General features: G+C 55.1%; 1 protein-coding gene and 1 long non-coding RNA gene across 4 annotated transcripts; one reads left to right on the plus strand and one right to left on the minus strand.

Moving 5' to 3' along the window:
* Nucleotides 1–211: 211 nt before the first annotated feature.
* LOC141942684 (uncharacterized) lies at nucleotides 212–6,183 on the minus strand. The gene is made up of 3 exons (XR_012628707.1): nucleotides 5,971–6,183; nucleotides 5,451–5,543; nucleotides 212–351 (listed from the first exon to the last, which is right to left on the minus strand). It is a non-coding gene; the product is annotated as an uncharacterized LOC141942684 (long non-coding RNA).
* A 782-nt stretch (nucleotides 6,184–6,965) lies between these two features.
* HAND2 (heart and neural crest derivatives expressed 2) lies at nucleotides 6,966–24,879 on the plus strand. Of its 3 annotated transcripts, none has more exons than XM_074866457.1 (5): nucleotides 6,966–7,552; nucleotides 8,608–9,798; nucleotides 10,413–10,495; nucleotides 24,084–24,325; nucleotides 24,745–24,879. In XM_074866457.1, the coding sequence occupies exons 1-2, from the start codon at nucleotides 6,998–7,000 to the stop codon at nucleotides 8,704–8,706; spliced, it is 654 nt and encodes a 217-aa protein (XP_074722558.1). In that variant the 5' UTR covers nucleotides 6,966–6,997; the 3' UTR covers nucleotides 8,707–9,798; nucleotides 10,413–10,495; nucleotides 24,084–24,325; nucleotides 24,745–24,879. The 3 variants fall into 3 exon arrangements, 2 of the variants coding, with proteins under 2 accessions (XP_074722558.1, XP_074722557.1); XM_074866456.1 differs by having other exon boundaries at nucleotides 10,413–10,491; XR_012628706.1 differs by lacking the exons at nucleotides 6,966–7,552; nucleotides 8,608–9,798; nucleotides 10,413–10,495 and adding an exon at nucleotides 15,539–15,993.
* Nucleotides 24,880–27,118: the final 2,239 nt, after the last annotated feature.

The raw sequence follows: 27,118 nt of genomic DNA on the forward strand, positions 1-27,118 counted from the left end.
CGGCCACCGCACCACCTTCTGCACGCACATCACTGCCAGCCCTTCTGTTGAACGTGCGTGTGTGTGTATGTGTGTATATATATATGCATATATACCTGGACGGAGATCAAAATAATGGTTTAGGGGATACCTAATAAAAGGAAGCATTGTCTCTTCCTAGAGGGAAGAAAAAATGAAAAGCAGGAAAATAAAGCTTTGACTTAGTAAAGAATGTTCTGCACAGTGATGTAAAATATTTATTTTTGTTGTCGCATTTACACCCAACGTTTTGGCCACGGCTCCGTTTCCCTGCAGGTTTGAGAAGGTGCATGACACTCAGTTCTCCATTTTCTGGCTTCTTCAGTTACTTTCCTGAAAAGAAGAGTAAAGACTTTTTTTTTTTTTTTTTTTTTTTTTTACCGGCTAAAGCGAAGCAAATAAACATTTTGCGTATTCACGGATCGGTTGTATCATCTGTAAGAACAAATTACAGTACGGCCGCGCATTTCTAGTAAAGCCTCCTGCCTTCTGTTTATGTTATGCCATTTCTGTTTGTAATTATTTTTATTTTAATTTTATGTCAGTTTTAACAGAAGCCAGACCGTTTTCCCCTCCGTGTTTTGTACACAGTGCTCTCTTTCTCGATAAGATGTTCTTTCCTATCTTTTCGTTTTTTCTTTAAAAAATGTTTATAGTTCCCCACGAGCAATTCTCCAATATTCCTCTCTTGCATTTTAAGGACTTGTCCCTGTCTTGCTTTATTTGTTTGTGTGAAATTTAGTTTGAAAGGAGATCAGAGGGAGCAGGAGGGGTTTGTAATAAGAGAATGACCAAGTGACCTAAAGGCTGATTATATGTCATTAACTGGAGACTTGGTGTATCCAAATTACCAAAAAGACCTCACTCAGCCAGATCAATTACACCGAGATACGCATATAGGAGTTGCGGTACGGGCTGATGCTTCTAACAAGTGTGCAGCCGATATTTGCAGGAGTCAGTTGCTGAGTTTTAAGACGAGCCCGTGTGCTTCAGCCGGTCCCGGGCAAGCTGGAGCGGGGTGCGGTGCAGCAGGTACACGGCGCGGGGGGCACCAGCAGGACGACACCGACATTTTGGGGCGTGCAGTCAGGGCGAAATTGCAGTTAATTGTCACTGCTCCAGAGGGATTTTTTTTTTTTTCCCAAGCCAAGCGAGGTTACCTTTGATCTACGAACGCTGCTTAAACCCCAGCCTTGTTAAATGGAGACTTTCCATGAAGAATGACAATAGAAATGTTGATTTTTGTTAGCCTAAACCCAAAACGATGCCAGCCTAACTCCTGCTTCCTCCAACGCCTGAACATCAAGACGCTGGGGGACAAAATACTTACTAATGAAGGCAATTACATTCGCGAGCTATTTCATCAGCGCCGAGCTCAAGAGCGGCACAAGATGCTCTTTCCCAGGAATGCAAACAATATTATGGGAAAAATACTCCTGCGTGTCTGTATACATACACGTGCGTGTTTATACATGTGTATGTATAGGATACATATATGACAAATCCAATAAATAGAGACACACTGTGCGTTCACTGCAGAATTTTATAAGGTCTTTATTATTGTTCTTCTGACAGAGAAGGGGTCTTGGTTGGAGTTCGTTGTGTTTTTCTTTTCTTTCTGGGATTCCTGTCTAGGGTCTAAATGAAACTCTGGACCCTCGGTCACAAATATAAGCAATCCTCGAATAATTGCTTACACATGCAGTGGTAAAACACGTAGGGTCCGCGCTTACCGCCAATCACTGCCATTTACAAAATGGTCAGTGTCTTGTTTTTTTCTCGTCCCTGCTCTTTTTTTTTTTTTTTTTTTTTTTTGTATAGACAACGGCTGCGAGATTATCATGCCTGAAATATGTGGGCGTTCATTACCGGTAATAGTAAGTAAACCAGGGTTCCTCCACCTCCAATGGCAGCAATTAATTCAGGCCTGCTGGGCCCGATTCTGCCCTCTGCCCTGGACGTTGCAATCCAGGTTGTGTGAGTGTAAGGGAGGGTGTAAGCAGGCCCATTAGGCACGAGTCCTTTTCATTAACCCGCACTGACAGGTTTGACCTTCAAATGATATTTCTCTGGTGCCTCTACAAAAAATCCTTGTTCTTGCGGGTCTGTGTTCTTCCGCGAAGTCCTGAGCGATGGCCCAGGGATAGGATGCGTCGCATCCCTGGGACACGGGCTGCTTCGGCGTCCCCAGATCCATCCGAGAACGATACCCCTTTCTGATACGTTTGGTCCCGGGTCAATGACATCATGCACTCTATAAATTCAAACGCGTCTCGACTTTTCAAGTCGTGCACCGGGCGGTTGAGCGATGTGGTAGGCAGCCGTGCAGGAGGGGAAAGGAGAGGCACCCTGCAGCCCCTCACCGCGGCCGCGCACCCCAGGGGGGTTAGGAGCAGCCGTCGAGGGAACTGCCCGGCCAGGGCTGAGCCTAGGATACAAGGGGTGCCCTTGGGGTGCTTTTGTGGTCGGTTGGTTTGTTTGCGTTAATGGAAATTATAAAATAGAAGGGAGGACGCGGGCGCTACTGCACGAAGCAGGGACGGCGTGGGGCTGGACTCGGCTCCCCCCGCTGCCCTGCCCCGGGCGGCTCCGTGACCCCCAAAATCTCCCCACCAGTGTCGGACGCTCCTCGAAACGAAGGTGCGGAAAAGGAGCAACCGACAGAGAGGCTCAGCGCTCGGGCACCGGTCAGGCGCTCTGGTGCCCCCGGCCTGCACGGAGCCGCCCGGTCCGGCGTGCCTGCAGCGCTCCCGGCCGGCCCGAGAGTCCCCGGCGGGGGCGGGTGTCCGACCACCCAGCCTCCGACCGATTCGGAGAAACTAGCTTAATTCGCAGTTTAGACTAATTCACACAAGCCCGGGCTGGGGAGTGGAGCGGGGGTGGGAGCCCGGCTCTATTGTTTTGTTATCCCCAATCCCACCCTACCCTTGGCCCGGAGGAGAGAAGTGACCTGGCGATAAGCGGCCCGGCGGCGGCGGAGCGCCGGGGCAAGGCGGCGGGTGGCCCCGGCGGCGCGGCCGGGGCTGACTCCGCTCAACGGGCGCCCTGCCCGCCGCACCCCGCCGCCGCCCCGCTCCTCGGGCTCCGGCCTCCCGCTCCCCCGGCGCCGCGGGGCACCCACTGGGGGCCAGGGCAGCCCCTTCCTCCCGCTCAGAGCCGCGGAGGGCTGTCGGACTGGAGAGGCAGCAACCGCGGGGCAAAAGCAACGGTGCAGCCCCACGCACACCCCTCCGACAAAATAAAAGAAAAAAAAAGAAAAAAAAAAGCGGGGATCGAGGGAGGAAAGGGAAAACCAGCCTCGGCACAGTCGCCACCAAAATTTCTTAATTACGGCGAGGTAGGAAAGTCCTGTCTGGCAGCAGAGCCCAGATAAATCTCGCCGCCTAACATGCAACCATTTTGGCAGGGAAATAAGTGACATAAGACGAGAGCTTTTTTTTTTTTTTTTTTAAGCAAATGATTTGTGCACGAAAAAAAATCTAATCGAATCAATAAATGGAAGGCTGACACAACGGTGGTGCTTTTTAGCGGAGTCTAAGGCTAGTCTTGGGAAAGGTACTTTGGGCTGCAGCGGTTTCCAACGCGTTGATCAAACAGAAAAGGCTATAACCCCTGATCAGGCAGCCTGAGTAGTTAAAAGCCGAGGGAGGACACAAGAGCTGCATTTGCTCTAAAACTCGCTTTATAAAACGCAGAAACAACCCGGCTGGGGGATAGGAGGAAAAAATATATATAAGATCCTGCTGGGTGTTTTATCTAGAGACCCTCTTTCTCCAAAGCTAATTAAGCAATAATGATGCTAGCTTTGGAGACTGGTGTTCTGATCGATATCTCCTGTATCTTTTATTACTTTTTCTCTGCCTCATGTTTTCCGTTTCCTTCATCATTGGAGATGTTATCAAAGTGACCGTAGTGACTTGCCACAGAGACTGCCACAGTTGCAGTCCAGCCAGCAGTATATTGAAAAGCTCCTACACAAACAAGGAGAGCGCAAAGAAACACAGCCCTGTTTGCAAGCCAATATACCTCTCCGGCCTTGACAACGCCCGCTTCTTCTTCGCATCAAGGAAAATGTCGCAGCAAAACAGAACCGGCAAGCCGCCGCAGAAGCTGGGTGATTTCCAGGCTGCGCCCCGCAGACGCTGTATCCCGAGCGGCGGGGACACGGGGCTCCGCCGGCACCCTGTGCCCACGGCCTTGCCTACATTGACATATCCCCACCGGAGAGACATTATTTCCTTAGGATAATACAATATATATACGTGTGTGCGTGTGCGAATATAGATACAGGCATCCATCAGTCATTTAAGTTACAAGCATGTGCGTGTACGCGTAAGATGTACGTGTATATACATCAGTTCTACATCTGGACTGGTTTTTCACTTTCGTACTCAGTTTACACCCAGACGCACACGCAGATGTGTATATACTTCTATCAACGCACGTCTGCGTTCCTGCTCTCCGCGCACGTCCCCTCGCCGGGTCCAGCTCCTCACTCCTCGGCCCGCCGACACGCGGGGCCGGCGCTCAGCTTCGCCTTCGGTGTTTCCCCGCCGAGGGCAGCTCCCCGGTACCGCAGAGGGCTACTCCTTGGCGGGCGGCCTCGGCGGCGGAGGTTGCCACCTCCCCGCGGAGCTTTGCCCGCCGAGAGCCCGCAGAGCCGCCCGTGAAGCCCCCGGGCCCCGGCGAGCCCCCGTGTCCCGGCGGCACCTCCGAGAGCGAGCAGGGCGGCAGCCCTCCTCCGCGCCGGCACCGCTCGGGCTCAGCTCGTCTCCTCTCCCCGGGCGTTGAGTTGGTTTCCCGCAGAGAAGCTTTTTCGCTCTCTTTCCCGCCCGGTGTTTCCCCCCAAGGCACCCCTAGCGCCTCTGCAGCGGGGCCGGAGAGCGCACTGAGCTGCTGCAGAAATTGGACTTGCGGTTCTTGCTGCCTCCTTTCGCAGGCTCCTCCATCTCTATCTTTCTCTTTCTTTAATTTATGACCTCTCAGCTCCTGTTGACACAGTTTTCCACACTGCCTATATTGTAGGATTGCATTGTAATATACGCCGAATCAGCCCAGCCGCCAGCCAGCACACATAAGCGTGGGTATTTGATATTTCGCAGCTATTTTGTAATGCTCGGCTCCATTTGAAGATGACAACAATTCGCCTGGTCTCCAAGTTAGCCATGAATTACAGCCTGAGACCCTTTTTCCTTTTGCAATGTCTTCAAGCTTACAAAAGCAAAACACCTAAATAGCTACGGGAGATTTCCTCCTGGCCTGGCCGTTAAACAAACATTTAACTATTCCCTTTCGATAACTAAACCCGCTTTCCGCAGATGCTGGTCTTTTTTTATTGCAGAAGCAGGAATGCGGCGAAATATTTATATATTTGTTAGTAAAAGCTAGAAAATAAGCTCTGAACATGCTGTAAAAAATATTCGGTTACTTACCGATCAGACCAGTTAAACAAGCATGAAACTGATTTCAGGAGCGTAAGTCATTCGGGTGAACACTGGTCGAGGTGCGTAGGCGCAGGCAGCAAGCTGGAAAAGAATCGGTGAGAGTCGGGTTTATTGTTAGTGGCTCAAAGCAGTTCTTTCTGAAGAAAATACCGTCCCTGGCCAAACCCTGAGCTCTCCGCCCGCTCGGTAAGGCAGCGGCCGCGAAGCCGGAGCCCGCCTTTGCTAGCTTGGATGGCCAGCCGGGTGACAGACAAGGCAGAGTAACTTCGTCTCCCTCCTCACGGGAACTAGCGATCTCTTTGTGTATATTAACCAGCAATAGAAGTATAAGCCGGCGCGTTGCAGGGACATGCCTACCACAACCGGGCGATCGATTAAGTGCCCTCCGAAGCTGCTTTTATTTGTTCGTCTACTGGACCGGCACAAAGCACTTCGTAAAAGCAACCTCGGAGCGTATCAAGCTCTCACACAGATTTTTGCCAAGAAATCCCTTGGATCCATACTGTACCTGGCTTGAGATTATCCGATATTTAAGTTTTAATGAGTTTGTTGGGTTTCTGTTGTTGTATTCTTGTTGTTTTGATTTGTTTTGGGTTTTTTTTAATGCAGATTTTACAGTAAGGCATCTGCTAAACACTTGCATTAACCTCTGCCTCCATGATAATTTTTCCCCCCTTGTTTTAATTACATTATGGATGCGGAGGGGCAGCCAATCCTAAAAGAGGAGCTGGGCAATTAGCAGAGCGAACATCAAAAAGTTTTATTGCGGAGGGAGGCGGGCCCCGCCCCCGCCGCCAGCCATTGGCGGCCGTCTCTTCTGACGACATATATTAACCCGAGCGGCCCTAAACATGTAGCTGTACATGGAGATCGTGCCGGGGAGCCCTGCCAGTGTCCCGCGCCGCGCCGAGCCCTGCCGCCGCCGCGCTCGGCCGAGCGGCGCGGATGCCCCAGAGGAGCGCCGGGGCGCTGACCCCCACGGCGCGGCGGGCAGGGATGCCTGAGCCCTCCCGGCACTGACGGCCCCGCCGCCGCCGCCGCGCAGGGCAGAGGGGAGCGCCGCCCGCCCGCCCGCCCCGAGCCGGGGGCGCATGGAGGGGGGCCGCGTGTAAGTACCACCCGGCCGGGCTGCGGCGGACTTGGCGAGAGCGGAGGGAAGCAAGAGGCGAGGAAGATCCCCGGGCTGGGAAGCCAAGCCATTTTGTTTTGGTCGACTTCTCTCCATAGCTTTTTTTTTTTTTTTTCCTGTGCGCGCTTCCTCGAAGACCCGGCCCCGGGCGAGGAGGAGGAGGAGGAGGTGGAGGCACAACGCATGAGCGGCGGCGGCGGCGCCTGGGGAGGGGGGATTGCTCGGGCACCCACGGGGACTCGGCAGCAGTGCCCTATGGAGAAGCAGCGGGAAGCGGGGCAGTGCTGAGGGGTGGGCGGCGGGGAGCATCTCCCGCCGGTGCGGCGGGGGGTGGGGGGCGGGCGGGGAGGGGAAGCCTTTGTTTTGGGGCCCGGGGGGGCGGGGTGGGGTGCGCTAGAGAGCGGGGATGAGTCTAGTGGGCGGCTTCCCCCACCACCCGGTGGTGCACCATGAGGGCTACCCTTTCGCCGCCGCCGCCGCTGCCGCCGCCGCCGCCGCCACCCGCTGCGGCCACGAGGAGAACCCCTACTTCCACGGCTGGCTCATCAGCAGCCACCCGGAGATGTCCCCCCCCGACTACAGCATGGCTCTGTCCTACAGCCCCGAGTACGCCAACGGGGCGCCGGGCATGGACCACTCCCATTACGCGGGGGTGCCGCCCGGGAACGGCCCGCCCGGGCTCGGGGGGCCCCGGCCGGTGAAGCGCAGGGGCACGGCGAACCGCAAGGAGCGGCGCAGGACTCAGAGCATCAACAGCGCCTTCGCGGAGCTGCGGGAGTGCATCCCCAACGTGCCCGCCGACACCAAGCTCTCCAAGATCAAAACCCTCCGCCTGGCCACCAGCTACATCGCCTACCTCATGGACCTGCTGGCGAAGGACGACCAGAACGGGGAGGCGGAGGCCTTCAAGGCAGAGATCAAGAAGACAGACGTGAAGGAGGAAAAGAGGAAGAAAGAGCTGGTCAGTGCTCCGGGACGGGGCGGGACGGGGAGGGGGGGCGGCGGAGACGAGGCTGCCCGGCCGCCCGCCGGCGCCCCATCCCCGCGCACCCGGCGCTCGGCTGGGCCGGGTTGCCGCCGGGCGATGTCCATGGGGGACACCTCGGTCCCGCCCGCCCCTGGCCATACCTGCGGGCCGAGAGCGGGGCCGGGCACGGCCCCGGTCCCGTGCGGCCCGCGGCCCTCGCAGAGCGCCCGGATCCGGCCCGGCGGCTGCGAACGGGCGGCGGGGGGAGGAAAGCCGCCACAGGAGGGTCCCCCGGGGGGCCCGTTCCCGGGCTGGGGCTTGTCCCAGATCCCACACCGTAAACCCTCCGGAGACAAGCCTCCGCTCTCTTAAATAAAAGATCGGAGGCGCGATTACCTGCTAAGCCCAGCCCGGCTTTAAACCCTCGGCAAGTAACAGGCTCGCAGCGCGGGGCTTTCCTGCCCCTGCGCTCGGCGCTTGAACTTTTTTTGGCTCTTAACGGGAAGAGTCCGGCTGTAACGAGGCAGCGCAAACCGAATTTCGTGTAGGCCCTACGGCACGCTCGGGCGACATTCTCGCAGATTTCGGTGGCCGCAGGCCCCATCTTTTGCCACGGCACGTGCCCGTGCCTAGCTCCCGCCCGGAGCCGGGGAGGGGACGGTCGAGCGCGGGCCCTGCCGCCGTCCCCGTCGCCCCGTGGACGGCTAGCGCCGCTCGGCCTCCAGCCCGCTCCCCGTGCCCCCGGCCCCGGGGTCCCGCCGCGGTGGCGGCGCGGAGCGGGGCTCGGCCTCCGCCGGAGACCGCAGGCGGCCGCGCACAGCGGGGGGCCGCTCCCATGGGCGGCGGGACCCCGCGGAGGCCACCCCGCGTCGTCCCCCACCTCGTCCCCCGCGGCCCGGTAGGCCTCGGCGGGACCCCATGTCTCCTTGTAGTCTTCCCTCTCGGGGCAGGGCAGAGGCGACCTAGAAAGGGGAGGAATATCTCTAACCTTTTTTTCTCCTCTCCCCCTTCTGTTTCTCTCTCTCCCCCCTCGCATCCTGTCTCCCCAGAACGAAATCTTGAAAAGCACAGTTAGCAGCAACGATAAGAAAACCAAAGGGAGGACTGGCTGGCCGCAGCATGTCTGGGCTTTGGAGCTCAAGCAGTGAGCACGGCAGGACTGGAGGAGCCGTCCTCTTAGTCTCGGTAGTGAGCTCTCCTCTGCGGACTCTTTGTATTCGGAATCGTCCAGTTTATTTATGTGCAATTTCTCCCCCAACCCCCCCAAAATGTGGATATTTGAAGGAGAGGGAAAAAGCATTCCATATATGAAGAGGAAACTCCAGCGTGGTAAGGGGTGATGTCTCTAATAGTTTCGTGAATGTTATTTGCTCTGTATAAAACACACGGGGAAAACAGAACCATAGAAAAGGAAAAAGAAAAAAAAAATCCCTCCCTGGCATTAGTGTGTATGTGAAGTGTATCTTTAATACTTGGCCTTTTGGATATAAATATTCATGGGATTATAAAGTTATATTTCAACAGAAGCAGTTGCACCAATATTTCGGTTGCCTCGGTATTTAGTGTTGTAATTTTGTTGTGGTCGTTCAGTATTTGAAGATGTTTTCAACAGTTATTGGTTATGTGCACTTCCGTCCGTAAGGGAAAAAGTGGAATCTAATTAATATTGAAGGTGTAAACGTTGTAAGTACTCAATAAACCACTGTGTGTGTTTTTTACAAAACCAAAAAAAAAAAAAAAAAGAAAAAGGAAAAAAAGAAAACCCAGATCTTTTTATGTTTTATACCTCAAAATGTTTTGAATAACAGCGTTGTTTATGGCTTTTTTTCATAATATTTAAAATATTCGGAAGTAAACTAAATTATAAAGATGGCTCCTAAGTTTATTTTTAAACAAGTGACTGAGTGAAAGGAGGGGTAGAGGGAGGGATCTCTCCAGCCCCGTGAGTGTTGAACAGAAACCGGCAGCTCAGCAGAATAGCAATTCCTTGTGGTGGTGTTCTCCATGCAGGAGACCTATTGCTAACGGGAAAAGGACAAGGCTGCAAACCCCGGGCGGAGCAGGGATCGCGGAGGTGCGCGGTTTTCTTGCCGCCGGAGCCCGGGCGGCGGCGGTGCCAGGCGCTGGCGGGAGCCGACCCCGGAGCGGGGCCGGGCGGCGGCGGCGGCGGCTTCCCCGGAGGAGTGCCGGGGGCAGGCGAGGGAGGCCGGAGGGCTTTGCTCGCAGTGATTATGTAGCAGGTAATTTTACGTCAAGGAAGAAATTGCGAACAAGGCAAGGGATTTGCCGGGGGGGGGGGGGGGGGGGGCGGGGGGGGGGCAGGGGGGAAATATGTAAGATTTACAATGAGCTACGGTGAACTTAATATTAACTTTGTGGTTCCCAAAACTCTCCAGGGTTGCACGTTTCCAGTCCGCCACAGCGAGCGTTAGGGTTTTTTTAACCTTTTTTTCTGACTGCAAACCGCAGCAGCCCGTGCTCTGGCTGTTTTTCGTACGTTCATCTGCTTCTCCAGTATGATCTCTCTTCCCTTACATCTGCGCAGTTACTTCTCGCCCCGTCCGCCAACGCCTTTACAAGGGTCCCGGTGCCAGGCCGGTGGCTTTTCTGCTCCCCGGTGCCCGGGCGAGCGACAGGCATCCAGCACTGGGAAACGCGTGGCATCCCTCTGTACCTTAGGCAGGCCAAGAAAAAAATTAAAGCTTTTAACGTACAGAAGCTGCTCTAGGTATTTTTGGCAATGCCTTTGGTTAAGTGCAAGGTTCTCCACCTTTTCCCGTAATGAAATTCGGGTTCGTATTTTGAACCCTTACTGAAATCATCTCGACTTAAACCAAGCTGGCTCTCTCTCCAGGTCCAGGGCTGCATACCTGTCTGCCTTTCCCTGTCGCCGCGCCTAAGGAAGTGGCTCCCGAGGAGACCCGACACTAAGCGTAGGTAGATGTGCAATTGCCCATAAAAAGATAAGGGAGCCCTTGCGCCGTTTCGCCGCCCCTGCTGACAGTGGGGAGGTTGCGGGGTTACAACAACCAGACAAAAGTGATGTGCCCTCCCTCCCGTCGGGTCAGGCAGCCCGGCTCGGCGCTCCGGCGTGGGTCTGTGTTTACAGACACTTGCCTTTGTTTATAACACTTGGAGAGAAGAATCCCCCCCCTTGTTTGTTTTTCCTTGCCTGTTAGTTGCCCAGCTGATAAACTGGAGCATCTCGCACTCCCTCCCTTGTCCAAGCCGCTTCTTCTTTTTTTTTTTTCTTTTGTGCAGAAAAAAAAAAAAAAAAGTGGGGTCGAGGGGTGGCTGCGAGGACTGCAGGGCGGCACGTCCCGGGCAATCTCCCTGCAGACGCTGTGCCTTCCCCTGACCGAGTCGCCGGGCTGCGCTCCCCCAGGGGATGCGCGGTGGGGCCGGGAGGCGGCGGACGGCTCCGCACCTCGGCCCCGCCGCCTGGAGAATCGCCTCTCCGATACTTCCCCATCAATAATTTTCCGGGTTTGAAACGTTAATTTCTCAGAATCGGGAGCTGCTCTGGATCCGCTAAGGAGGATCTCTTCTAATTGCTCGCTAATGAGGATGTTGTCATTTTCTCAGGAGCAGTCATTCCCGCAGCTAAATCGCAAGAGCCCTAGACAGGCCGGAGCCGACAAAAATGTAGGTTTTGACGTTAAAAGCTAAATGGGGAAGCAGAAGGTAAATTGATGGTAGATGGGGATGTCAGTGCCCTGGCCCCAGCTCTCCGCTAGCCGAGGCCTGATAACAGCGGAGCACCCTGCCCGCACCCTGCCCGCACCCGGGGGCATCGCCGCCCCGGCGACCTGTCCGGTAATTCCTCGGGGCCAAAGCGTTTTTGGGAGCTTTCTCAGCGGTGAAAGGCACGTAGGAGGAGGGATGGCCGCCTGTCCCCCTTTGCAACATTTCTCTTGGCTGTGGGGATGGGGGAGGAAGAAAGAGAGGAGGGCAGTAGGGCCGGTGGAATGAAGCCGGGTCCTTGAAGCCATGTCCCCAATTTACTCGTATTTTAGCCGGTCGCGTCGTTTCGCGGCTGGGGGAGTGAGACTCTCTGCTCTGACTCAAGAGAAAATAACATTTTAATTTTTTTTTCTTCCCCTTGAAGAAGAGAAACAGCAACAAAACTCCCCCGGGCGGCGTCCCGCCTCCCCTGCCCTCCCGGGAAGCGTCCCCTCGGCTCCCCGGGCTGGGGGCCCGACTGCACGCCCCAAAGACGGCGGCCGCTCCCCCGCAGGGAGGCAAGGACCTCCCCGGTAGCGGCGTGTCCCCCGGGAGCCCGGAGGGCGCCCGGCTGAGGCAGATAGCAGCGCGGATTCTAGGGGTCGTCGGGGTTTTGGGGGAGCGGGGTGACAGCGAGCGGCCAGCCCTGTGCCCTGCCGCCAGCAGCGAGCCCAGGCAGCCGCTGGCGGTACTGGGTTTGGGGGGGGGGCTCCCTGCAACGTGCGGGACCACCAGCCCTGTGCCTGGTTTCGGGGTTGTTTTACATGCCCTCGTTGCTATCGGACGTGCGTGGCATGCCTGCATTCCTACAGGCAAGGAAGATAAACTGTGGGGAGGCTTTTTTTCTTCGTTTGGATTTGTGTTGTGGGGTTTTTTTCACCTCCTTGTTCCCAGGAGCTCTCCTCTGCGTCAAAAGATTATTGCAATAATTAGTGCTAATTTGCTATCGTTGTCAAAGAGGTGCAATGGGGCCTCTCCGGCCAAGCCGCAGACACCCCTAGAACAAGCGCCGAGACATCCGTGGGCAACTGTAAGGATATAAACACGGCCAGGGGATGCCATGGAGACAACGTGAGCTTGAAAGGTGGGCGGGGAGGGGGGGAGAAAGTTAATAATAAAACCTCTAAGCAAAATACCCTCCTTTTGCTCTTGGAAACCTAACCTTAATCCTCCTTTTTCACACGTACTCGCCCAGCGACTCACAAATACACCCAGAAGAAACCTTCAAGTAGCGATGGGAAGGAAACGAATTCCGCACGCCTGCAGACATAATCCCCTCTGCTGTAACGAGGGGCTTATCAGTGTTTTATATATTTTTAATTTGGGATTTATTTTTTTTTGCGGGCCATGAAATATGCGCCTTTGCAAACGAGCTCCGATCTTTTCTATTTCTAATTGGCCAATTACTGTTCAGCTGTTTCAGCTCATCCCGTACAATGGAGATTAAAGCAGAGCTGTTATCTGAATTATATATTCACATAAATTCTAGCAAAGCCGGGCGATGCGCGGGGCCAGAGCCTCTCTGGGAATCCCTGTGCCCCCCTCTCCCCCTTTCAAATCAGCGTGGTGTGTGTCTCCCTCTTCCCCAGCTCCCCCCCCCCCCCCCCCCCCCATTTTCCTCTAGAAATGTCGTTGCTTTGATGATCCGATTGTAGAGCATTGATTACAAATTTATTCTCAGACACTATATAAGTCTTTATATCTGCTATTAGAGACATCTGGGAATGATTAGAGCCCTGCCTCCCCCGGCTCTGCTCCCTCTATCTTGCAGCGAGGAGCTAGAGACATGTTGACGTCAGATCAGACGGCTAGGAGCCATCCTGCTCTCCACTTGGGTGTAATCACGGCGGCGCTTTCCAAGCCCCAGCCCCGGCCGCGGCCGCCAGCTGGGATGTGGGTGCAGCGGGACCGGCGCTCCCGCCCCGGGGCTCCTCGGCACAGCTCGGTTTTGAGGCTCCGGCTCTTCTGGCGTTTGCCGCCGAGGTTGTTTGTTTATTTGTCTGTTCGGGACTTTGTGAAAGCAAGAGCGGTGCATTCCGCGGGCGGTGCTATCCTCCCCACCCCCCCCCCGCCCCTCTCCCGCCCAGCGCTTGCTTTATCTCAGCCCCATTTCTCCCGGCGCATTCGCTCACAGTACTGGCTTCCAAAATAAATATCGAGCCAGGCAGATTTCCACCTTATGTCTTGGCAGGGAGAAATTAGCCAAGCAAAGTGCAACGCTTACGTGCGGGCAATCGCAGACGCGCTGACACCCCGCTATCCAAAGTGGTAGTCAGGTTTACAACCAACCGGAGAGCTGGAGCCTGCTGTAAAACAAGGCGATTCCCTACCCAAACGGCAGTGCTGCTGCCGAGGAGATGGCTTTGCACCTGCTATTAAATCCTAATGAATCGCCTCTAATTGAGAGCTGGGGCTGGCTGACGGTAACGCTGTACAGCCAGCATGGTAGCCCTAACCCAGTGGGACCCGAGATCACGTTTGCCACGCTTATTTTCACAAGCTTTCTACTTTATGATTTCGTCCGTTTCGTACCACTCTTTTTTTTTTTTTTTTATCTCCCCAAGGGGTAAAAAATAATAATTGAATAAATACAACTTGAGCCTCCGCCGGCTGTTCGCAAAGTCTTGGACGTCTGACACTTGTCCAGCTGTACGTTATAATCAGTGCTACTGCCAGGAAGGGGGGGGGGGGGGGGGGGGGAGGATGAGAAAGCAGTTGGTCTTTTCTCCAGAGGAAAGAGATAATGTTAGATTATTTGTCTGAAGGATTAAATTCGCGGGGTAAAATACACTAGCCAAAAGGGAAAAAAAAAAAAAAAAAAAAAAAGGAAGCCCCCCGTGACCCTAAAAATAAATAAAAAAGATACGCTTCCATTTCTTTGTTCCAGCAGAATAAAATAAAATAAACCCCCTAAGATACCGCAATGCTCCGCTGTGTTTATCTGTAATCTCGAAAGGAAAAGGAAAGTTTCCTTTCTGAATCAGTGCAAACGGTCTGCTGTGAGCTCGGCTTCCCACCACAGCCACCAACCCCAGGGCTCGGGCACAGGGAGGAAAAAACCAAAAAAAAAAAACAAACAAAAAAACCCCAACCAAAAACAAACAAAAAAGTGAAGGAAAAAATAAAGGAAAAGTAAAGAAAAAAAAATACCCGTGAAACAAACCCGAACCGAAAATCCCCCAGCAAATCCCACCGCCTGGCTCTACGGGAGAGCTCTGACTGGCGACGGCTGTTCTGCAGGGCTGAGACTGCCGCCCCGGCACTTCTCTCCGGGAGCCCCCGGCCCCGCGGCTGCAGCCGCCTCCCCGCCGGAGGAGGCCGCCGGGCCCCGGGAGGAGCGGCCCGACCCCCGCGGCCCGCCTGGGGAAGGCGGCGGCAGCCCCGCAGCTCTGGGGGTACGGCCGCAGCCGGGAGCGAGGTTTGGGGAACGGCGTCAGTGTATCAGCGAAACAATGGAGATCGGCGCGCCCGCCCCTCGGAGCCGGTTGTTTGCTAACCGTGAAGGCTGCTCAAAGCAGGACCCTGCGTTGCCCAAAGTACTCGGGAGAAAAATGTAAAATTATATTTTAATGTATAGCATGTACGGTGTTTTTCCCGGCCACGTATAGTGAACAAACATGTGGGGATAATAGAGGACGAGTCTCCTATAGGGGTCCCTATTTGCATGCCATATGTGGCTATAGGCTGAAACAGCTGTGTATAATGAACTTTTAAAAAAGCTAAATACGCGTGCAAACCCGTAGCAGTTTTCTAAAACTGGCCTAAAAGACAATGAAATGTCCTGCCAGAAAATACAGGAGGGGGAAGAGATTAAAAATAATAATAATACTACTAATACTATTAGCTTCCTCCCCCCGCAAGCTTCAAGCCTCCGCAGGTCCGCTGGGCGCCTTGCCCGAAGGAGGACCCCGGCGGCTGGGGGGGTGCGGGGGGCCGGGCAGCGGCGCGGGGGGGGCCGGGGCGGGCGGCAGGGCCGAGCCCGGGCGCACAGCCCGTCCTTGACTGCCTCTCTCCCAAATCTGGTTTTCATAGAGCCGCGCAGTAATTACCTAAAGCCGTAACTGTCTCCGAAATTATTCATTAAAGTCATTCTCGGGAATCTCGCGGCGCTAGCGCTTACATTTATGGCCTTTGCGCCATCCGAGCATGACATCGCCTCTCGCCCCGCTTCCTCGGCGGCCGTGTGTTTAACATTGCGGAGGGGAGGGGGGGGGGGTGGTGGATTGCGCTCTCTTGCCTTCCCCTCGGTGTGTTTGTTTGCCGGGGATTCAGGTTGCTTTCCCCCTTTTGGCGAAGGAGCGCGATGCAATCCGGCAGACACCTTGGGAGCGAGGAGGGTATTTTGGGGAGTTGCAGTGTTGTGCGGAAGATCATGTCTGTGCCCTGTGGTGCTGTCAGCGGTGACAGATCCCAGATGCAGCCGCTACTGTATGGCAGATTGAGTTTCTCAGCAGAAAACTCTCTCCCTCCCTCCCAAACGTCTTCAAAAACCTTCTCCAGATACTGCGGGTCACTTCGGCTCAAACGGGGAGAGAAAGGGGGGGGGAAAAAAGGCTTTCCCTCTCCCCCTCCCTCTCTTTTCCTCCCGCCGGATCTCTCGGGGGTGCGGGGGGGGCCATGACGGGGCCCTTCCCCACCCGGGAGGGTCCAGGCCTCCCCTCTCGCCCCCGGCAGCTGCAAGCACGCCGCCGAGCACGGGGAGCCTCGTCCAGGTAAGCGGGGGGCTGCGGCGAGCGGGGCCGAGGCTGGGGTGGTCCCCGGAGCCCGTCCCCCCTCCCTCGGTCGGGTCTCGCTGCCCGCGGGGGGGGGCGGGGGGGTGACGGGACTGCCCGGAGTTGGGCGGCGAGGGGAGTCCCCTGCCCCACACCAGACGCGGGGGGGGCCCTGGGGCCGAGGTGGGACCTCCCCACCCTGCCCTGCCGGCGGGGCAGGGGGCAGCAGCCGAGAGCCAGGTCTGCCCAAAGTCCCCGGCCCGGCGGGGCTCGGGCTCCCGGGGGCAGGTAACGGAGCGGGAGTGAATTCGGGGCTTTGAAGGAAGATCGGGAACGGGAGGGAGAGCGGATGGAGGAGGGGAAGGGGCAGCCGGCCGGCGCTGGGCACAGACCCCGCCGGGAGCGGGGAGGGTGGGCCGGCTGCGGACCCGGGGACGCCGTTTCCCTCACCGGCACCGGCAGCCGCCGCCCCGGGAAGCGGCGGAGGTCGGGAACCCCCCCGCCTTCCGCCGCCCCCCCCCCGCCCGCCCCAGCCCGGCTTTTCCTCATCCGTGCAAGTAAACTGCAAGAAGCAGGGTGTTTAACGCAGCCCCTCTTTGAGACATACCACATGTATCAACCTTCCCGCCCTTCCCCCAGTACCCCTGGAAAATATTCGCGTCCCCCAACTGCCGAAATCAGAAGTGTCCCCCCTCCCCTTCTCCCCCCTCCGCGCAAGTGGGTGATGCTTAAGGGCTTGTTGCGTGTTGTGGTACCCTCTCCTCCCCTCCTCAGAGGACGAATGCACATGTAATGTGTCTGGCACCAGCGAGGTCTCCCGCCAGCGGCTAAGCCCCCCAACCCCCCCACGGCCGCGGGGGAGGCCTGCACTCCCGACGGGAGAGTTGGCGTGACAGCCCTGGGTCGGGGTGACCCCCGTGCGCAGCGTCCGGACCTCATCCCCTGTCACTTTCCTCTGGATGGAAACAACCTGATTTTGCTCATGCCTTTTGGAAAAGGTTCCTACTAACCCCGCTCACGGTCTTTCCTTCCCCAGATGAATTGAAAGGCTTTAATTCAACCGCTCGCCCAGCCCCCTCCCTCCCTCGCTCTCTTTTCCCCTCTCTCTCTTTTTTTTTTTTTTTAAAAAAAAAAGCTCTTGCCTTTAGCAGAAGTATAATTGTGACCCTGCCTGATCCACAGAGCCTCCTGTTGGGAGCAGTTAGCTGTGGTTGCATTAGGCCAAAGGACCTCCCAAGTGGCGGTGGCCTGGGTGTCATAGGAAGGGACTCTGCACATTGTCCATTCTTTCTCATCAAAGTCCCAGGCACCGTGGAGCCAACAGTTTGCTGGGGCAGGAAAATAGTAAACAAGCCTCCCCCCTCCCTTCCCAATCCAGCAGCCCCGCGATCTTCCTGGGACGCAGAAAAGGGAACAAAGTTTTTCATAACTTCAGCTCTACGGTGTGATTTACATTTCCGGCTGCTCTGTCAGAGGGGCAGTAATTTACAGCCTGATAAAAAACACTTTTACAACACCAGAACATGTTCAAGTGGTGTCTTACTATGCGAAAAGATTTTAAAAGAGGACACACGCAAGAAAAAAAAGTTTGGTTCTCTGCTTTTTTCCACCATGGCTTTCTGAAGAGACAAATGGATTGAAACTGCAGCGTAGACAAAAGGAAAAAAAAAAAAAAAAAAAAAAGTAGGCTCAGGCTGAAGAAAACGGGGATGAAATCAATACTGGGCTTTTGTTTATATGGTGTATATTATACGTCCACGTTTCTCCTATTTCTCTAGGGCTTTCGCTTAATGGATACTTCTATTTTCGTGCTCTCGGGCCAAATCCTGCCTGTCTTGCCCCAGGGAATGCTTTCATTTGGGCATGGATCTATTGTGTTTAAACAATTTCTTTTCTTCAATAACTCATTTCTTCTCCGGAGTCTAAAATCGAGTAGGTCTGGTAGCGTTTATGAAAGGGGAAGCATCTTTTATTCAGTTCTAATTTCTCTAATCTGATATGGAAAGCTTTTCCAAATACCGGGGTAATAGCGTTATCCCTTCTTGAGGAGCATCCAGTTTGTTCCAGCCAGGCTCCTCCACCGGGGTAGGGCAGGACGGCTGGCTCTGGAATCTAATGTACAACATCCCTATCTTGGTAGGGACGGTAAAGTTTAGTAAATTACAAATACGTGAATTTGGCAAACAGTTAAGGATTAAAATGATCAAACGATTTTTGGGTTTTTTTTAAAAAAGCAATGAATAAACCACATGTAGCAGTTGCCGCTTTCATGACTTTGGTAATTATTTACACCTGAATCATAGTTTACTCCAGTCACGGTTTCAAAAGTAAACCTTTAAAGAATTTAATTATTTCCAGTTTTCGGCAATAGAGATCAAGATCAAAAAAAAAAAAAAAAAAAAAAAAAGAAGTGTAGGTTAGTGAGCAAATGCTGTCTCCTGAGCCCTCATAAAAGACTTTACGTGCATTTCCATCGCGAAGATGCAAGCAGCCCCTCCGCGTCCCCCCACCCCGCCCCGACACACATGGGCGCGCACCGTCATCTGGGCGCGCATTTACGGCCTAATGAGAGGGTGCTGAGGGATCTCACATGGGACGGTCCGCTGCATATATATGTACATATATCTCTCTATATATATATATCTACATAGACGCCTGTGTGTGTGTTCAGTCGAGGCACAACATTGAAGCCTATGTGGATGGACTCCCTGGCTCCTTCCTTTGGCTCTGTAATAGCTCTGTTATTTTTACTAAACGATCAGGATGGCTCTACGTGACCCCTCGTCATTTAAAACCATTTTCTATCATTGCACGTGTGCCGGGGGGGACGGGGGGGGGACGGGAGGCGGGGAGGAATCGACAAGTCATTGAGAATAACCGGGAAAGCCTGTGATGTATATAGCACGTTTTATCTTTATTTAGGTAACACGTCGCTCGCAGGATGGCCTGGGTTTCCATGCTCGGTAGGGGCATGAAGCACATCCATCCTCCGGGAGGGGCAGGCAGACTCGGGGAGCTCCTGCGGCTGGAGGGAGGGAAGGCAGGACAGGGGCAAGGCAACCCCTCGTTCCTCTTTTGCCATTTTCTGCGTGTGAATTCGGCACTTTCTGTAGAGGTGAAGTTAAAAAAAAAAAAAAAAAAAAAAAGCAAAAGAGCGGTTGGCCGCTGCCGGAGCTCCGCGGCCGCGCTGGCCTGGGCGTGTGCGGAGGTCGCGGGGCAGCCCCGCGGAGGCTGGGACTCCCCCGTGCCCGCCGGAGCCCCCGTTGCCGCGGGCACTGCAGCGAGCCTCAGGCTGCGAGCACTTTCAGTATTTCATTGTTCCCTCTCCTTAAATCCACGCCCAGCCGCTCGTCGGGGCTACCTTGACATCCTTCCCGCAGCCGCGCAGCATCCTCGTGTGCGCTGTGTCCCGGGGCTGGGCTGGGATGTAAAGGGCTCTGAAACAGGCAGTTCGCCTTTAGGAAACTGGCTCGGGCTTGATTTCGGGGGTGAGGGGTGTCTCCGTGAAGGGGGGGGGGGGGCGGGAAGAGAGGAGAGACAAGCCATGGTTTGGTTTGGAGCGCAGCCTCCCGCAGGTGGGGGGCTGCCCCCTCCCTGAGCACCGCAGCCGGGCTGTGGGTGCCGGCCTGCGCCCTGGCGGGAGCTCCGCGGGCGCTCCGCGCATTCCCCGGCGGGGGGAGGCGGTGACCGGGGAGTCCGGATCCGCTCGCCCTGGAGCCCCTTCCCCCTGCCCAGGCGGTGCCTGGCGCAGCGGGCGTCTGCACCGGCCGGGCGGGGGGTGCCAAAGAAAAGGGAAAAATATCCTCAGACACATTTTTAAAACTTTCTGGAGCTTCCCTAAAACAGCAAATAACCTAAAATCACTAAATATGTGAGGGTTTTACATGCCCCCCCCCCTCCATGACCCAGAGTAACACGCCGCTGGTGCGTTAGGCGCTAGCTATAGGAATATTTGGACATATGCATGTATGTGGGGGGGGGCAATGGATAAAAGAGCTTTGCATCGCCTTGGGTTAAGGGCTCAGTCCTCAGGGTTTTTTGGTCGCTGGCTCCCAGTCTGTAAAACATCTGTTAGAAATGATGTTCGCTGCCGGACAGCGAGCTCGGAGGTTTTTTATTATTTTTTTTTTTTTACCCCTTGGCTGAGGGAAGGGAATGTCACGCTGTGTACAGGGAGGCGAGGAAGCACATAAACTAACTGTAACTCATTTTCTAGAGGTAAATCACCTCAAGCATGTGCTTAGTCATACTTTTTTATTTTTGATGGCCGATCTTGGTAATAGATGCCAATACTATTATATTTATTATGTCATTTGCAATGCCATTACTCGCGCGTCTTTTTTTTTTTTTTTTTTTTTTTTGAAAACAAAGGTATTTTTGACCCGTCCAGCCCTAAGAAGACATACACTAACCTAAGATTAAAAGAGTACAGCTTATTAAAGACGGGCAGCTATAGTTCCCACTGCAGCGTCTCATTAAAAGCGACAAGAAAACAGAGATTGAAACATGATAAGGTCATATAATACGTTCTGACTGAGTCTAAGCTGTATAAGCATAGAAGGTGTTTAAAACTTTAACATTTCTCTGTTATTTCTTTTGCACACATATGGTTTAAAATAGACAAAGCGGTCATTTTATTTAATTGTGCATATATAGAGATATATACCTATATAACTCCCCCCGAAGAGAGCTCTGACACCTGTTGTAAGCTCCAAAACAGGAGATCACACTGCAAATAATTTCTGCATTTAAAGAAAAAAAAATAATTATAAACACTCTTCTCAGACAAGATAGGTACAGGAAAACTTTACTAAGTAAACGTCCTAGGAAAATATCCTCGAGGCTGAATTAATGTTCGGTTGGGACGAAAACCGTGTCGGATTCGCCCCGTGTTTCCCAAGGCGGACACCTCCAAGGAGACCTCTGGCAAACTTTCCGCAATTTTATTTAATTCTGTTGAGACTAGTGTGCTGAATTTGCTCGGGCTTATTATTACTTGCCGAGTAGCGGGACGCAGAGCGTGCTAAAATTAAAAGGGCTTGCAGGGAGAGTCAGGAAAAAATATGATTTTCTCCTTCTCCGAAGCAAAGACTGAGGGCTCTTTCCCGGGGTTATCTGCATGCAGCCCGCGGAGTATCTGCCCGCACTCCGCGCCCGTGCAGCTGGTGCCCGGTGCCCGCGGAGCCTCCGCACATCTCCAGAGCGCAGGGAGGGCGCCCCCCCCCCCCCGCCACCGGCCGGCAGCGCATAATGGAGGGGGGCCGAAGTCGCCGTAATTGTTTTCCCTGCAGATGTTGAGATGTTGTCCTGGTACTTAAAGGACTAAATCCCAACTTCCAGCTGGGGTACGTTGTATCCTATCAATTCATAACAAGAAGGCATTCTGGAAAGACTCGTAAGGATATTTATTTTAAAATGTGTGCTGAAAAGATATATGCCGGGGGGAGGCGGGACAGGGTTGGGCGTCTCGAGTTCTGTTTCTACGCCAAAATGGCACAGTTTGAGTTGTGAACAAATGGTTTCCAGAGAATAGTTCTTTTCTCTTTCTTTTCCCTGCAAAAAGTTTGTTTGAAGTTCCCGGAGTTTTAAATGTTAAGTAATATTAATACCAAAAAGAATTCTGCGGGGCTTCTTGTTTTAATTTTGAAGGGCTGGCATGAGTGGTTCTTTTTTTCTCTCTCCCTCTTTTTCTTTCTTTCTCTCTTTCTCCCCTTCTCTATTCCCCCCTCTCTTCTTTCTTTCTTTCTTTCTTTCTTTCTTTCTTTCTTTCTTTCTTTCTTTCTTTCTTTCTTTCTTTCTTTCTTTCTTTCTTTCTTTCTTTCTTTCTTTCTTTCTTTCTTTCTTTCTTTCTTTCTTTCTTTCTTTCTTTCTTTCTTCCTTTCTTCCTTTCTTCCTTTCTTCCTTTCTTCCTTTCTTTCTTTCTTTCTTTCTTCCTTTCTTTCTTCCTTCCTTCCTTCCTTTCTTCCTTTCTTCCTTTCTTCCTTTCTTCCTTCCTTTTTCCCTTTCTCCCTTTCTCCCTTTCTCTCTCTTTCTTTCTCTCTTTCTGTCTCCCTCTCCCCCTCTTCCTCTCTTTCTCGCTACATTTCTATTTCTCTCTTTCTCTCGTTCTCTCTTCCACCCCCTCTTTTTCTCTTTCTCTCTGTCCCTTTCTTGTTTTTGGAATCTCTTTCTTTCAAATGGACTGTGTTCGGGGCATTGTTGCGCGTAATATAAATAAATAACCCAATAAATAAAGCAGGCTCCTGTTATGACAAGTTCCAAGGCAGAGCAACATTTTACGAGTTTAAAAAGCCTTTGAGGAAAAAGGAAAAAAAGAAGAAGAAAAAAAAGGTTTAATAACAGAAACGCTGTCAGTCGCGGAGGTGTGGGTCAGCGGCCGCGCAGGGCGCGCCTCTCCCCCAGCCCCACCACGGCGGAGCTGCCGGTGCCCCGGGCACCCCGGGGGACGGGGCGGGCGCGGCACCCGGGAAAGAGGGTTTGCGGGATCAGCCCGCAGGGTTTATCACCGGCAAACCCTCTGCAGAGCCGGCAGCACCGGGAACGGGCAGCTCGGCAGGACGCTGCGGTTCCCTTCCCGCCGCTTATTCTTTCTTTCATCGCTGCCAGCGTGTTAAAACTATTGCGAAAACAGCGAGGGATCGCGTCAGCTTTCTGTGAAGGCTGGACACTTCCTGGCCACCTTCAACCGGGAGTGATCCCGGCTCCGGGGGATGCGCCCGGGGCTCTTGCCCGCCTGCCCCGTCGCTGCTGCCAGGGCGGGCAGCGGCGGGGGCCTGGGGCCGGTGTTTCCCGGGAGCCCTCGATACCCGGCGCCAGCATCGTGTGGCCGGCGTGCAAACAACGCCATCCCGCTGTCTCCGGGCGGACTTTTCTCCAGAAATCGGTGGGGGGGGAGGGCGGGGGGGGGGAAGGTGTTGGTAGGGGAATTGTCGACAGTCAAAGTCTGCAGATCCTGGGAGGGATTTAACTCCGGCCGCGGAGGAGCGGGGCGGGGGGGGGGCGGGAGGCGATCCCTAGCCGGGAGCGGAGGGCGCTGCCCCCGTGGGGAGGGCCGTGGGGGGCCCCGCCGCCCCACCGGGGAGCCGCGCTGGCAGCGGTCCCCCACCCGGCCGGCGGGAGCCCCCCGCTCCCCTAATCGCTTGCATGTGCCTGCGCCCCGAGCAGCCCCGCTCCGAGCCGTGGCAAATACCGTAACAACTCGTGTGTCGTAAATTATGGAGACCCCACCCTGGCAGGGAGATGCCGGGGAGGCGTCCGGTTTGTCTGCAGCTCTGGAAGGCACGGGAGGAACCGGGCTTGCTGCTTTCCTGATTTCGCTTTCCCCTGTCTCCCCCTCAGCCGCCTCCTCCACTGACGGCGATATCGCAATGACTCACTGACACGTTTCGGTGGAAGGGAGACTTTTTTTCTTCCTCCCCCCCCCCCCCCCCCCGCCCACCGCTTTTTTTTCTTTTTGTTTTTAAGTTGTTAACTCCCGTTAATGATCGAAATGTTACTCTGTGCGTTTTGTTTCGTTCTGGCTGCCATTGGTTGGCCTGGGTTTAATCAGAGGGAAAAAATGCTCGCCACAAATGTAGCTATTGTTTCACTGGAGAGACGGGGACCGGAGGAGGAAAGCAGAGAGGACGGGAGTCCGTGGGTGACAGTGACGGTGGGACCAGCCATCCCTCTCCCGGAGCCCTGGTCCTCCGCTCAGCCCTTCCCAAAACAGAGCTCCCTCTTTCCCCAACCTGCGGGCAGCGGTATGCAGGGGAGCCGGGGGCATGTTATCTCAGGAACATAATGCTAATAAATGTGCTCATATGTTGGACATTCCACTTGCCTGTTTTATAGGGTTTCGCTGGTGGTGCTTAATGGGCTGGGTCACCGGGACTGATGCTAGAGAGGTTATTAGGATTAAGTAACCTAATGAATCGTATGGCCATTAGCGGGCTTTGAAAGAAGGTAGTTTTCCCTGTAACCTGGTCTTCTGCCTCTTAACACGGGCAATTATTTTTAACTGTCCCTCAATCACAGGTCGGAGGGGGGGCTTTTTTCGTCTTATTTGTTTAAAACCTCTCTCTGATGCTCAGAAATGGATTTATTCACAGGAGGAGCCCGTCTTTTTATCTCGGGGTTCCTCGGAACCGCTGAGCGAGCCAGACACCGTGGCCGGTCCCACCCTGCCCGGCTGTTGAGAGCGCAGCGGCCGGCGGAGGAGCCGCCGCCGGTCCCTTGTCCCGCCGCTGGCCACGGTCACCGCTCGGTGCACGCTCCAGGGGTACTCGAGAAGGATTTGTACTTATTTTTCCCGGAGGAGGGTTTTTCTCTTTGCGCCTTTTGCCCAAGCCAGGTAAGCGATGCGATGCTCGGTTCCCTTTCCAGGGGCTCGCCCCGCACCGCTCCCCCGCCCCCGGGAAGCCTTGGATCCTTCTTCCTGGCGGCGGCTCCACCGCCCTGTTCTCCGGTACCGCCACCGGGCCCGGGGGCGGCGCTGGGCGGGCGGGGAGCCCGGGCCGGGGCGGGCCGGCGGCACCGGAGCCTGTGGCTTTGCCCGCTCTCCCCGGGGCAGCCGGGCTCTTGGGGAGCGCAGGTTGACAGGAGAGAGCTCTTGCGCCATCCACCGTCTCCTCTGGTGGGGAGAAATCAAACCTAATCAAACCTATTTTTAATTTTTTTTTTTTTTTGGGGGGGGGGAGGCACTGGTGTTTAAGATTACGCCGCGGATGATTTTTTTTTTTTTTTCCGAAACCTCGTTGTTTGTCCCCCCAGGGGAAGGGAGAGTCTGAATGTAGCCACAAGTTACGGAGTCGTAATAGTCACTCGAGGAGGCCGAGCCAGCGGTGTGAATCTCTGTTAGAATTAGAACAAGTGTTAACGGCTGATTAAATTTGATCAGATCTGAAATATTTGTCCCGTCTCTATTTTCCGGGCCGTTTACACTTGAAGAAAATCCAACCCCCAAATTGATGTACTGGAGACTAAAAAAAAAAAAAAAAACAACCAACCGGCAAGAGGGGAGAAGAGGAGAAGAGACCGCAGGCTTTTTGGTCGGGCCCGTCTGGGAGGTCGGCTGCCGCGGCGAGGCCGGGAGGGGGGTCCCCGGGAAGGGCGCAGGGGTGTGGGGGCCGCGGCGGCTGGAGGCAGAGCAAGGCCCAGCCTCCGCTCCCGGAGCAAAAGAAGTCGGGAAGCCCCGTCCCGGCGATGCCGGGGCCCCTTCGGCAGAGCTGTCACCGAGCGGCATCTCCCGCGCCCGCGACATGGTGCTGGCGGGGTGACAAGGGGCAGGCGGGCTGGTGGCAAAATGCGACGCCGTGTTTTCCAGCTATAAAAAAAGCTCACGGTCAAACAACGAGAGGCACCGCACCTGCCGGGCTGCCTGACCCACGGCTGCCGGGAAGGGGCTGCTCCTTCGGGGGCCCGGCGGCGGGAGCAGCGCAAGGTGTCCGCCTGCAGAGAGGAGGAAAGCTCCAGCCCGCCTGACTTGGAAAGAATCCACTTTCCCACAGCTTTTTCAATCCCCAATACTTTTCACACCCTGTTAGGAGTTAATACCGCCGAAACCGCTAAACGCTTCCATGCCTCAAGGTACGCCCCGCCGCGGGCTGCGCCTGCCGGCCCCCAGCGCCCGGGGGGAGGCCGGGCCGCGGCGGCGGGGAGCGCCGCCAGCCCCGCGGAAAGGGCTCCTTTCCCGGCTGGAAATTCCTCGGATGCTTCGCGCTTAGGCTAGCACATCGGGCCTGCTTTCTTTGCGAGGGCTTCGGAGGGCAGGGGAGGGGAAGGATTCCCGGGATACCTTTTCGGGAAGAGCTGGGGGATACTGCCAGAGCCGCTCCAGCTCCCTGGGTAATGTTTCAGATGCCAGTTCCTCGGCGTGGAGAGCCGGCTCGGGGTCAGCTATGCGGTCCGGGCTCTGCAGCCAGCACCTCCGGAAGGGAGGCAGGAAAAGCTCCCGGGGAAGAGGGGGATCAAAAGCAGGCTAGATCTTGCCTGTAGCCGGCGGATATTTTTTTTTTTTTTTTTTCCCCCCCCGGGAGTGGGGGATGTTTTCCGCGTCCGTGATTGAGCATCGCACCTTTTGGTGGCCGCAGCCGGCACCGCTCCGCCCCAGCCGGGGTCCCCGCGGCGGGCCGGGGCGAGCAGCCGCTCCACGAGGCCGGGAGCTGACCTCGCCTTTGTTGTGTCCCCAGCCTTACCACTCACCCCGCAAGGCCAAGGGCAGGGAGAGGACCGCTCTTTCCCTCAGCTCGCTGGGACGGTGCGATAACCGAACCAACGCCGCAGGAAAGAGCCGATCGGTGGAGGGTCCTTTTTTTCCCACTGAAGTAATCGCTGGGAAACTCCGGGTCACATTTCTTGCCACTCCTTTCCAAACCTGCAAACACCATTCCACAGGAAAACCGACCGACTGGGGTGTCCCCACCTCGCAGCAAGAGCACTCGTCTCCTAGAAGCACAAAATTCATCTAGAAGGCTTGATCCTGCAATGTGTGACGGCCAGGCCAGCTGCGCCCAGACTTTGAGGCAGTGGGGCTTGTAGGCTGGCATTCAGAGCCTGAAGGGTTCGGCGTGTTTGGCCCCCAAAACCAAGGGACTTGTCCGCGGCGCAAAGCGAGTGCATCTCTGGAGCTCGGCTCTGCCGCGCTCCCTTCCAGACACAGGGGAGCGTTTCCTTTTGCACCCCTCAGCTCACCAGCAGCTCTTCTTTGCAGGAACTCCGGGGGAGGCCGAAACACCAGGTCGGTGGGCACTAAGTGTGGGGGACGTACTTTAGGTACGAGGCCACCAGCCCCTGCTGAGCGCTCTTAGCGTTGTCAGCGTTGCAGCATCTCTCAGCCCCGCGTTTAGCTCTCCGTTCAAAACCCTTTAAAACCTTGCGGCGGGAAAAGGAAATCCGTCAGTAATACGCACTTGGCCGGACACTCTCTTGCCCTGATTTGGCTTTTCCCATCGCCGTCAGGAAAGGCACCGAGGGCCGGCTGCGATCTGTGCCGCACGGGGAGAAACGGCGGGTGCGGTGCCACAGGGCTCCCGAGGAGTAGGCTGTGGAGAGAGGCTGGTTCCCAGGCGGGGCACGCAGAGATGTCCCCGACTGCCCCTGCCCGAGGCACACACCGCCGTCCCGGGCAGGCCCCGGTTGGCTGCAC

The sequence above is a fragment of the Strix uralensis genome, chromosome 4, assembly GCF_047716275.1.
Source record: "Strix uralensis isolate ZFMK-TIS-50842 chromosome 4, bStrUra1, whole genome shotgun sequence".
Lineage (NCBI taxonomy): Eukaryota > Metazoa > Chordata > Aves > Strigiformes > Strigidae > Strix > Strix uralensis.